Raw genomic sequence first — 13,241 nt, 5'->3', positions numbered from 1 at the left:
CCCTTTTTGTCATTACTATACGAAAACATTGCAATCATGTGTGATGAGCTTCACCACGAGGCCTGCGGTAAAACTGTCAGCACCATCGGATGCAGATAAACATTTAAAAGACACACCTTCTTTCCGGGGTTTCACTAATAGCTTAACGTCAAATTCCAGTGACATAAGGGGAGTTATGTCACTTTAAACACATTTTAAATCTATTCATGTCATCCTAGCGACATTTGAGAGCTAACAGATAGAGAGAACACCTTTCTGTGCACAGCCGCTCTCCTCCTACACTGTCCAGGCTCTGACCCTGATTCATCACCTGTAGCATGTGACCTCATATATAACTCACTGTTATCTGCCAACTCGCAGCTTTCACCACAGCCTGACTCTGTCTTTATCTCCGTGCCCCTGTGAAGGCGTCTTATTTACAGCCACTCTGTACTCTACCTTGTCTCCTTTGAGTCCGACGCCCGGCTGTCCTCGGAGCCCCCGCGGCCCGTCCAAGCCTCGCCCGCCCTGTGAACACACAAGTTATTGCAATTTAGCTTATGAAATGGCAGGTATTATAAATAAAAACAAGGATAAAGCTAGAGCTGTACAATTACTCCAAATTCTATTTAAATCACAGTTAGTACAATATTTGTTAAAGGCTAAATAGGTGTTAATATACCATTTTCAGGCCACCACATAGCTCTGTTAGTAGAGCAGGCAGGTCATAAATAGTGTCATGCAGGGACGTGCACAGGTACGGGCTATTGTTGCCCGGGCAACGGCCCGTTTCCCCTTTTTGGCTGACCTGCCCCTCTGGAGAGAGCAAGAGGTTTTTTTGTTTTTCTGTTGTGGTCGAATCAACATGATAAGCCCACAATTAGTATTGTAGTGTCTCGCTGCGGGAAACACACCAGCTTCATTCTTCTTCTACTACTTATTTTACTTCTTCTTCTCCGTCTTCTTACATGTAATTGCCCGCAACATTTTGAATGAAGAACTCGTTTCAGTGTGAACTCATTCCACAGTATGACCACAAAAGTGTTTTAAACCAGGTAGGTCTATGTTTTTATTATTTATGTTCTATATCGCTAAGTGTGTGATTACACATGTTACGTATTATATATATATAGTATTTATTATAGGCTTCTGTATTGGTGCCGGAGTATGTGTGTGTGGGTGGGTGTTTGTGTGTGTGTTTTATCTGATCCGGATGGTTACTAATTTTTTTTCTTTATGGCGGGAACACCATGGGTGTTACAAAGTTGACTAGATCATCCAAAATTCAATGAAAGTGGTGATCAGCCATTGTATATGTTCAAATGTCTACTGTGAAGGATATCATAAATCCTTAATGCAATCGAATGTAAAACAAAAAAGTTATGATTGATGAAAGTAGTAAATCGGTCAGATTTGATCCGAAAACAACAGGGGGGTTAAGAGACTATTACATTTTGTTCTAAGACATAAAATACATCAGTAAATACCCCACTCGTGAATATCCAAAGCTTATATGTGTTTTAAAAGTGGCTAAATGATACCACTTAGCGTTGAATATTAGCCGCTGTTAGCTTGGCGGCCATAGATTGCATTATGAAGGATATTGGGAAGGCCAAAAGAAAATCTCATATTCACTTTTCTCAAATAATCTGATGCCCAGTACATATAGTTACACAACACATTATAGAAGCCAAATGTGCGTTCTGATTGATGTTTGGGTTTAAATTCCTCCTTGTGTTGACGTCTTCATGTCAAGCTTCGGCTGCGGTTGATGGACAGCCCTGTTTACAGACTCAGTATCACACGGACACATTTCCCTGTCAGACGCTTCTGGCACGCAGTGTGAGTAAATGTTTCTGCACACTGCGACCACAGAAAGCAACACAAAGCCCTTCAAAGCCTCTGTGAGTTATTACAAGCCTCACATCTGACTTCAGAGACCCCTTTACCCCCAAAATTGGTTTTTTTCTTGTTGGTTGACTGCAGTGTTGTGTGTAACGGAGTTACAGTAATATATTACATTACTTCGTTACAGCAAAAAGTAACGCATTACTAATGAAATGTGGGTAATATATTACCCGTTACAATGCTCAGTAACGCAGTTACAACACATTTTAACCCGAAATGAAATGGTGTTTTGTTTTTTAAGAATGTACATTCCGACACCAGACAAATTGTGCGGGTAGATTAGTAAACCTGGTGTGTTTACCCTTCAGGCTTCGTGTCGGGATCTTCGGAGCAGTTGAATGTTATGCACCCTCTATTCAAAAAAGAGAACGGAGCGAAAAATACAAACATCAAATTGTGTCAGGTGCGCGTGACCTGCTCCGCTGCGCGTGCATCATTTCCAAAGTGCTTCCACAGCAGTGACACACCTCTGTGGATAATCATTTATACGAAAATGGTTAAAGCAACCATCACTAAACGCCAGCAACACTGCATCTACTGCAGACCGTAGCAACAGGCCAGATGGGGACATCACGTTACCCTCCGTTGTGGACAGGGCCGGCCCTCGGCATAGGCAGTATAGGTGAATGCTAAGGGCGCATCAACCCATAGGGGGTGCCAAAAATTGAAAAAAAGAAAAAGTTAGAAATTTAAAAAATATCATTTTTTTTTATTTCATAACACAATTTCCCGATTTTGGATCAACAAAGTACATCTTATTATCTTATACTAACAGCACTACGCCTATATTGCGTACAGCGTCCATATACTATGGCGCACCCCCCCCCCCCCAAATCAAGTTGAACCGCCCCAGCCCCAGTAAAAACCAGAGGTTTATGTGAAATTGTTCTTTTTTTGAAATAATGGTTTTAGTGGGCAATTATAGGTTTTAATTTTGTTTTTGTGTTAATTTAAAATAAATCAAACTCCCAAAAAACGTACACAGCTTCTGTGTGCTTTTATTAACATTGGAATTTACTGTGTAAGCAGCCGCGGGGGGGGGGGGAGAGCTTTAGAGAGCTCTCTCCTGAAAGACTGAGAGGCTCTGATAACCTCAGCTCAGTGAGGTAAAGGCACACCTTTATATGATCATTATAGTTGTGAAAAAATAAGAGAATAGATGAAAAACAGGTATAAAATATGATATGACAGTAAAAAAAGTAGTTATTAATAAACAAGAAAACAGTTTGAAAGGGGAGTGATTTGTAAAATATCCAAAAAGAAAATCTGCTTCCAGTTCTGTTTCATCTGGGTGTTGAGAGATGTCTCCATAGATCTCTTAATGTTGCTCTCAAAGTGCACCAGATTGATGCTTTTAACTTAAAAAAGTCTTCCCGGGGGAGCATGCCCCCGGACCCCACTAGAGGAGGTGAGGTCCTCCCCACTTAAATGATGTTCAAATGGATAGGAAACTAAATACAGTTGCACACATATTGTGTCCATATCTTTGTTTTGGTGGTCATGCCACAACCGTGCATGCGCAAATCATAGTGAGTGTCTGGGGGCGGGGGGGGGGCGCCAGCTAAAATCTCGCCTAGGGCGGCAAATTGGTCAGGGCCGGCCCTGGTTGTGGACACTAGCTTACTCCCGCCTGACTCGCCGCCCGCGCCCCCGGAGCAGCAGTCTTCGTCATCCGAAACTACGCCGCCCCTCTGCGGCCCGCAGGTGCCAGGATACCACGGCAAAACAGAGCCTGCCCAGGTATATCTAAACAAGTACCCGCCTGTACAGTGGGGTTAGGCGGTCATTTCGTGGTATAAAAATAGACAAGGGCTAGAATATTCATGTGAAAATAGTGCCATATTCTGCCATGCCTGTAGAAATGTTGGGTCAAAAATAATGCATACAATAGCACAGATGCCTTCACCACAAATGGCTACAAAATATCTCATATCCCAAGCTTATCAACGAGCTGATGTTGCAGCTGAAATGTTCTCCAGGTCACAAAGTCAACCTCACATGATGATGTGATCCAGTTTTCAAGCACAGTAAATATTCTCTTCCCAGAGTATATGATGGGACCAAAGTGATGATTTAGTACATGGTTTTAATAATACTTTTGCTTTTCAATGTTTGCCATTTCAAACCATGAGCTGGTTCAAATCATATTTGCCTTGATTTACAATATGTTCTCATTTGTGTTATCAGTACAGTTTTGAAGCTGTTGTGCTTTTCTTTGCCACAGTCCACTTTGGACTGAGATATTTCAGGATTGCACTTTTAACTCACTTGAAATGTTCTCACTTGCTTGGTTTCAAAACATAACAAAGGCCATAATCTGTTCATTGGGGACCATCAATGCTATTTTTCATTGCTGTTGCCGGCCACTATTGCTCATGTAAACCTACTACTGCTGCGCCCCCTGTAACCTCAGAGGCACCCCGAGTCATTTAGTTCTGGAACCGGGCCTGTACACGGCCATATACTAAACACACTACAGAGCCCATTCCGTGTCCTGTTAGTGTTTACTTCCTCTCTGCCTTCTTCTGGTGATTTATCTGACATCCAGCGCTCCGTCTTTTAACCTCTTTTCCTTTCTCTTTCTTTCCTTAGCAACCTTCATTATAGTCCTTGACAGTGGTTCAACTGTATTAACAACGTGTCACATGTTAAGAAGTTACAATCAGAATCGAGTATTCAACTAAGCCGTATAATACAAGTTGTTAGTAGCCTTAAGGGCCTACACAGTTGTTATGCTATACCACATTGCCCTTCACTGGATGTATAATGAGCTGCACTAAACTACATTTTAGCATTTAAAACACCTAGCCATTCTTTTGCGGTTATTTTGGTGAAAGTAACTCAAAAGTAACTCATTACATTTCAGAGACAGTAATATTGTAATGTAACTTATTACTTTCAAAAGACAGTAATAAGTCATATGTAATATATTACATTTTGGAAGTAACTTGCCCAACACTGGTTGACTGTCTTTGGATGTTTGACATTCATAAACGGATGTAAAGCATCTACAGAGCTGGCTGTTTTAGTATGCATTGCCCGAGGGGATGTACATCGTAGGAATATGTATTATATTGAGATTTCTACAACCATCTTAACTGAAATGTGGCAGTTTAAACCCTTCAGTACAGAAACCATGTTAGCACGTCTGTGTTGAAGCTATTCTTATGCAATAAGCTTATAGCTTAGCTTTGAGCTAAATGCTAATGTCAGCATGCTTTAGATTCCGATGTTGACTCCCTAAAGACTACAACACCCAGATGGGAGTGGCTTCGCTGGAGGTAGCAATGCACGCTACATGGAGCTCTGTAAAAGTCCTTGCCTGTAAATGAAGTTGGACTGATTGGCAAAGTATGCGATGGACTTTCTTTTCAATTTTCGGAAAATGAGGCAATTATCCAAATATTAGCTTCATGCATAAATATAGAATATATTGTTCATGTTTTCCTATGTGTGTATTTGCTCCAATACCTCTGTATATATGGCAACAGTCGAGTACAATTCATGGAAGTTGCATCAGTACAAGGAATATACATCTAAATGTAAAAATATATAATCTAAAATGTAAATAAATCATCTGTTAAAAACGGAAAGTTAGCTTTGAATGTTCCCGCCTCTTGGCCTATCACGTACAATGTGTTGAAGCGCCAGCCAATACATTTGGAGTGTGGGATTTTAACCTCTGCAGACCATTTACATGCACACAAACATATATAACACAGTACAGGAAAGGGGAAACTCCAAAAAGCATAATAGGGCTCTTGAATACACATTTATTGCATATTGCTGGAGGGGGCCTGGGATTATATTTTATTGCCAACAACTGCTTCTCTGTAAGGCACATGACAATAAAAAAACAGAACGCTCGTTGTTAGAATGAGCTCATCTTACTGTTCCAGATGACATGATGCTTTTATGTCTACCAAGGTGTTTTCCTGCAGGTGCAGCCAAGCTTTTATATGACAGTCGTAGCACGCAGCACATATGGTTGGATTTAGCTGGGCTTCCTCCTAAAGCTATAAGATCATGTGACAAGACATGTCATTTTATTATACAGCCATAACTATTTAGTGTTTGCTAACTTTAGCCACGATAAGCTACTTGTCATATTTCACCCAAGAGTGTTGAATTAGTAACGGTGTGTTTTTTTGAGTACTTTTTATACTTTAGGTACATTTTGCTGATAATAGTGTACTTTTACTCAAGTGAGATTTTTAATGTAGTACTTTTACTTGTAATGGAGTATTGGTACTTTTACTTAAGTAACGGATCTGAATACTTTTTCCAGCACAGGTCTCACTTTCAATCCTTAGTAGAAGAGGGTGTTTTAACATTATCTCAGGAGATTTACATTTTATGAGGGAAAACAGATTTCTTGAGGAATATAAAAAAAGTAGTGATGTCTCGTGGAGATTTCATCTTGGGGTTAAGGCAAAAATGTTCATACAAAAACCATGGCAGACGCAGAAGTACCCTGATGAGCATTATAACGCTGCATTTGCATTGCAGCGTTAAGAAGTATAGATTGTCATAAGCCTCTCATTTTGACACAGGAGCCGAGGTGCTAATGAAGATGAAACGGGGTAAGATGGCTGCAGAGCTCCTGTGAGTCTGACGCCTGTCGAGACACGCCGTAGAGAACAAGAACGCCACCTGTGAGTTTGCCGCTAAATCACCTGATGAGGAAGAGAAGGGCCCCCCCCCCCCTGCTCAGGAACTAGCTGTTACCCTTTGAAGGAAAGTTTAAAAATGATAAATTAGACGGGAGAAGTGGAAAAAAGAATCCTGAATTACAGTGCCTTCTGTAAAGCCACACCAGTGTTGTGACACCCTGTAGCCAAAAGTGATTACATCTGTCATGACCTCAAGACATTCCATTAACTTAATAATGCTTCATTTAACTGTCTGCATTTATCAAAAGTACAAAGAGTTACGCTCTGCTGTTTGCTCACTGATGGAGCAGATTTGGCTTCGGGGCACATGTTTCAAAATATCAAAAAATAAATTAGAGTTAAGCCATTTTTAATAGCTGCAGGAAAATGAACACACACAGACATTGATAGCACGATAAAGGGAAGCTTCATTATTCATTTCTTCTTGTTTTCTTCATAGCTCTGTAGCTATGCAAGTTTTCAGTTTCGAATTTACTTCTTTTCTTAGTGCAAAATAAAGCCCAAGTACTTCCAAAAATAATTTCCCCATGTGACCTGACTTGGGTTTCTGAATGATGATGACGCTGCTACATATATTTTTAACTACATATATCCTTATCTTAAGTCATTGTATTGCCTAGAGTAGAAAAACCCGACAGGAGTTACAACAGATAGCTAAGTAATGTATTGTATTATGTGTTATTTAATAGCTTATGTTAATTTCACTTGTGTAGTTCTGTAATACTGTTTCAGTACTTTGAAAGTTACAATTCTGCAGGGAAAACACGGGATAGCCTTATCTTTCAGGCATGAAAAATGACTGCAATTGTTGAATGCAGAAAACAAGCAACTCATTTCTAAGGCAGTGCATTTCAACCAAAGGGCTGTGACAAAACCACTTTCACTTAGTCGCAGAAATAGTAAATAATTTGCCATTGTTGAGCCTTCAATGTAGTGGCTGGATAAGTAATTAAATACTCTTCCACGCCACTGAGTCATGGACACAACTCTAAACTTTTCTAAGGTATTAAAAAGCAGTTAATCATGAAGGAATTTACCGAGCAAAATAGAATAATCTGTGAGAAGGAACATAACTAACTTTTGGATTGAGAGCCCCGGTGCACCTGTGTGTATCCCCATGTGTGTGTGTGTACATCCTGAAGGCAGGCAGACACAGGAACAGACTCATTCTTTCCTCTTACAAGGTGTCCTGGCTATTTTCCTGTCTCATCAGCTGCTGTGCGCCGGCGTGTCCTCAGCGGGGACGATCAATGGGCCAGATCATACGGTAATGGGAGCCATACTGCACCGCTGCGCTGTACTAGATGTGAACGTATGGAATTTCTCATGTCTTTTAACTATATACGCTGTCTTTGTCAGTCATTCCTCCATTAAATCTGGAGCCCAGCTGGGTCCTCAGCGCAGGTCAGTGGGTAGGCAGAGAATTGAAGGTGAATGCATGAAATGGGGTCAAACGGGGTCAACGCTTTTAACTGTTAGCACAAACAGCTCACAGCTCACCTTTGGTCCAGGGAGACCCTCTCCGATCTGTCCTCTTTCTCCTTGGACTCCCTGTGACCCTTGAGGCCCCTGAATAAAACAAAACGATGTGCATGAACAAGAGGAACATAAAAAATGACCTATTTTACAATATACTGTACTGTGTGTGGGAGGGTTACAGGTAGGGATTGCAAAGCAGAAGACATGTTAGATGATCAAGGGTCAGACAGACGGATCCAACTTTGATTTTCATTTAACAGCTTCCGCATTCAAAATGATCGTAAACATTTAAGAATTTACAGATTAAAACCGACTAATTGATTTAGCATTAACAGGTGTTTGAACCTGCTAATTGGTCCATCTAAAGTAGTCATCATTAAATGAGAAGCCTTCATTTATTGCTTTTGTATGAAACCAAAGACCCAGTGTGAACTCTGCCGGTAGATCTGTCTGTTATTATTTTAATCTGTAAGTGTGCGGTACAGTACTTGAGGTACACAGTAGCGTCAGAAACAGGGGGGCTTCCTACTCACCGGTGGTCCAGGCTCGCCAAGTCCCTGAGGACCAGAAGGCCCTGTAGGCCCGTGGTAACCCACAGCACCCTGATTGGTAGGGAGCGACATGAATGCAGGGTGAGACACAGGTGCTTTATTATGTTCCCATGACTTCATTTTCCAAAACAATAGGATTAAGATTGTACCTTGGGTCCCGGAAGGCCGATCCCAGTTTCCCCTTGGATTCCAGGTGGGCCAGAAAGTCCCCTTTCCCCCTATAAAACACAGGCAGGGAGAGACATGTGCTGATACCAGAGGAGATGCACACGCTGCTGTGTGAGTGTGAGTCCTGGGTCAGGGGTAGGACACCATGGGACATCAGTGAAGCTGACTAGAACCCGAGATCCTCCCTCTCTACTTTCTCTTCCTCTAATTTAAGCTTCTTTAAAAGGGGGTTTAGACATGTATAATGGGATCCCTCCATTCCCTTTGTCAAGATTGTATTGGTAAAGAATGCAATTATTTACTCACAGGCTGTAAATCATGGCCATGGTGTGCAGCAGGAGGCGTGAGGAAGGTGTGGAAATGTTAGCGAGCGCATACCGGCACTTTTCTTTTTCACTTCCCTTGCCCTTTCAGGCAAGTCGGGGCGATGTTTAGAGCCAGACATTCAGGTGAAATAGAATGACAGCCAGACAATCAACATGAACATTCTTCCAAAAATAATTAGGGAGGGAACACTTGCTGGAGAGTGTGGGCTCATAGCAGAATTGGCAGCTATAACACGAGAGGGGCCTAAAAAGTAGGAAAGGACAAATAAGCTGACGGGGTAATAACAGATGAGGCACTTCAAAGAGGCTTCAAATGTTCCACTGGTGACGGATCATAACTCACAAATATGTGTTTGAATGTATGATCAGCTTGTAGGCCACCTGACGTTTCTGATGTTATTTATGCCCAGGATCATCTGATTAATTCCAAACGCATTTTAAATGTCAACTTCAAACTTCAAATGTGGGAGGAGAAACCCTCAGGAACAGAAATAACACTTTATTACGTCTGAGTTCTTACACTTTATATTCTTACACATGCAGCAACACCTTTTTTCAGCTCTGCAACGCCACAGGTAACGCTCATGATCCTGGTTCTGATGAATCCCCTGACTATGAAAGACACTTCATTGGAACCAGACTTGACAAGAAAAAAAAATTAAATCAGTATCCTTCAGATATCCATCTGGTTTTGGAGAAGGGGAAAGTCTTTGGCACACAGTAAATCCAAGTGTGTATGTAAAGGAAGGGCCAGTTGGAAACTAGAAAGTATGATATGCTGCTTTTGTAGTTTCCTTTTGTTCTTAACACTTCCCAGATTCAGAGGTTTGGTTCGATTTAAAAAGCATCAAGACTGAAGAATACTTACTTTTTTACCCATTGGACCTTCAGGCCCATTGTCGCCAGGTGGACCAACTGAACCCTGTAATGTGAAGAAGAGAGAGAAGGTTACACATGGGCATTGAAAAGTAGAAATTATTAGTAGAGGATGAATGATCAGAATGGATAGCATTTCAGATTTAGCAAATGGTGAATTGGATTTTGTGATATATTTCACCTGAAGTCCACGATTTCCTCTTGGGCCAAGTGTACCTTCAGGACCCTAGAAAAGGTGTTAAAACAATTATAGTCCATGAAAATAATACAAAAATATTAGAAAAAATGATCGAGCATCAATGAAGCAATGACAAAAACCAAAGATATTGTGACAAAAGGTTAGACTTGGTTTTAAATGATAACAACATTAAGCAGCACGTACTCTGTCTCCCTTAATTCCAGGAGTGCCACACTCCCCTCTCTCTCCCTGTAAGAGAAGGAAAAGCAGTTTAGTAAAGCAAAATCTATCTTACATCATTTCAAGTTTATGACACAGATTTCCAGGAGAGCAATTTATCTTGGAAAATGGGTTTTAATATCCCAGCCAGGTGCTGGTGAGCAAAGCCTAAGTAGATGGGACCTACTTAATTAAATTCCTTTAAAAGAAAAGTAACTACAGATTCTAGCAGACAGGCTTGACATTAAATACAGATGAAGAAAAGGAGAACAAAAGGCCATGATATTTCAAAGTCTTTCCTGTGAGCGTTTCCTTTCAAGGCCTTGGAAACATAATTCTTCACTCTCTCTGACTGTTGCATATTTTACACAAGCGTGGGAATCTGATAATCTATAGAGAGACCGCACAGTAAATAGAATCCATACAATACCTTCTCTCCTTTGTATCCAGATTTCCCCTGTGTGTACAAAACAGTCATGTTAAGTCAGAAGGAGACAGACACAAAACACTGCCACACAAAACCCAGAAAAATAGTTGTCATAATTGTCAAATAATTACAGTTTGTTTATCTGTACTTGTCAATTTTGACTTAATCCCAAGTTGATTGAAGACACTAAGCTCACCTCAGATCCTTCCCGACCAGGAAGTCCACTGAGCCCACCCTCACCCTAAGGGAGAGAGGAATATTAGTATTTACAAGGAAAGGCCTCCTGGTTTGTACGAGAAGTTTCTTGTCTCGAACCGGTAGTGAATGAGTGATTGTTTAACGGGGGAACACCTTGTGTCCTTTCGTGCCGGGGTTTCCATCTTCTCCAGGACGGCCCTTCTTGCCCTGTATAGAAAATAATGGAAGTAAAATAACTGAATAAAAACAAATCATACAATTGTACCCCTAATACATCCTTATTTTCTACATTTACATACAAAACATATTAAGGTAAGCTTTAGCCACTTTATAAAAGCGGTTATGCAGGAAATAACATGTGATACTTTTAAGATAAGATAAGATGGACTTTTATTAATCCCTCATGGGGAAATTGTTTCTCTGCATTTGACCCATCCTAGTGTTAGGAGCAGTGTGCTGCCATTTTGAACGGCGCCCGGGGAGCAGTGTGGGGAACGGTGCCTTGCTCAGGGACACCTCGGTAGCACTTGGTCTTGCCGGGACTTGAACTGGTGACCTTCCAGTTGCCAAGCCAAGTCCCTATCGACTTCGCCACCACCTAACATAAACAGCTTTAAATCAATAATAATAAAGAACATCCAACTTAGCCTGCAGCAGGTTATCTTAGCATAAAGGCTAACAGAGGGAAGCTAAACGAACAAGTACATGGTTTATTAATAAGCCTGTGAGCTGTTAATAGGCTGAATAAGCTTTATGCTAAGCTAACTAGCTGTAGCTTCATATTTCCTGACAGACACAAGTGGTATAAATCTTCTCATCTGACTGAGCAAGAAAGTGAATTGGTGTAAATCCCAAAATATTCAACAATGCCTTTAAGTTTGGCAACTATTTTAAATAAGGGAACAGCTTTAACTTGTAGCGTAGCTATTCATCCATGTTTTGCTTTAGCTGCTAATAGAAGAGTCTGTTTTTCTTGCTAGCTGCCTTGTGTTCTGCGATACGCAATTCAAGAGATCTTTTTCTTGACCCCTCGGCTCCATGTTGCAGCAACATGTTGTGCAGCTCTGGTGAAGTCTGGGCGCAGATGAGTCAGAGGGGTTATCCAGCTGTCTGCATGTGTGTGAGAGGAATCACCCCAACAACTGTCTGGCTCTTCTCTCTGTTTCCATGCATCGTGCATGTTGTTCTCTTTCAAATATCTCCCCGTTTGTCAGTGTGCTGCGGCTGATGTGAAACAGCTTTTGTTCGGAGCATTACGTTTAAAGAGGTAATTACTCTGTTCTCATCCTGTGAAAATACATCAAAGCCCAACCACTACGTCTAATTGCCGCTGACCTTCACTTTGTAATAAAAGGCATTGGCAGAAGAAGAAAGTTGTGCATGTAACCTATCCAGAGAGCATTTGTCCTCAGACAATCCCAAGTGGCTGGGTTCTTTGGAAAGACATGATCCTCCTGGTTACCCATGTAAATATCTGTTTAGGCCTGTTCTCAATAAACTGTAAGAGGAATGCAAGGTATTTGCTTTACTAACACTGCTGCAGGGAAACAGAGATACTCAAAACCGCATGATTTACTAAAGCTCCCCAAAACCCTGCAATTACACTGAACAAAAATATAAACGCAACACTTTTGTTTTTGCTCCCATTTTTCATGAGATGAACTCAAAGATCTAAAACATTTTCTATATACACAAAATAACCATTTCTCTCAAATATTGTTCACAAATCTGAAAAAATCTGTGATAGTGAGCACTTCTCCTTTGCCGAGATAATCCATCCCACCTCACAGGTGTGGCATATCAAGATGCTGATTAGACAGCATGATTATTGCACAGGTGTGCTTTAGGCTGGCCACAATAAAAGGCCACTCTGAAACGTGCAGTTTTGCTTTATTGGGGGGGGTCTGGGGGGGTCCGAAAACCAGGCAGTATCTGGTGTGAGGGGTAGGGTTAGGGTTAGGGTAATGTTGTGAATCGAGTGGCCTGTGTTCGTTGTCCATAACATACGCCTGCCCATACCATAACCCCACCACCACCATGGGCCACTCGATTCACAACATTACCCTAACCCTAACCCTAACCCTAACACCAGATACTGACTGGTTTTCGAACCCCCCCAATAAAGCAAAAATGCACATTTCAGAGTGGCCTTTTATTGTGGCCAGCCTAAGGCACACCCGTGCAATAATCATGCTGTCTAATCAGCATCTTGATATGCCACACCTGTGGGGTGGGATGGATTATCTCGGCAAAGGAGAA

The 13,241-nt window shown here is 41.3% G+C and overlaps 1 protein-coding gene across 1 annotated transcript in view; it reads right to left on the bottom strand.

Annotated features, from left to right (window-relative positions):
* Positions 1-13,241, bottom strand: part of LOC117546736 (collagen alpha-1(XXVIII) chain-like) — a 38,774-nt gene that overhangs the window by 16,261 nt on the left and 9,272 nt on the right. The window contains 10 exon segments of the mRNA XM_034217093.1: positions 439-507; positions 8,061-8,129; positions 8,573-8,641; positions 8,740-8,808; positions 9,953-10,006; positions 10,142-10,186; positions 10,343-10,387; positions 10,788-10,814; positions 10,981-11,025; positions 11,136-11,189. Coding sequence (XP_034072984.1) covers positions 439-507; positions 8,061-8,129; positions 8,573-8,641; positions 8,740-8,808; positions 9,953-10,006; positions 10,142-10,186; positions 10,343-10,387; positions 10,788-10,814; positions 10,981-11,025; positions 11,136-11,189 — 546 coding nt within the window.

This window comes from Gymnodraco acuticeps, unplaced genomic scaffold, assembly GCF_902827175.1.
Source record: "Gymnodraco acuticeps unplaced genomic scaffold, fGymAcu1.1, whole genome shotgun sequence".
NCBI classification, from domain to species: Eukaryota; Metazoa; Chordata; class Actinopteri; order Perciformes; family Bathydraconidae; genus Gymnodraco; species Gymnodraco acuticeps.
This window is presented reverse-complemented; position numbering and strand designations above follow the sequence as displayed.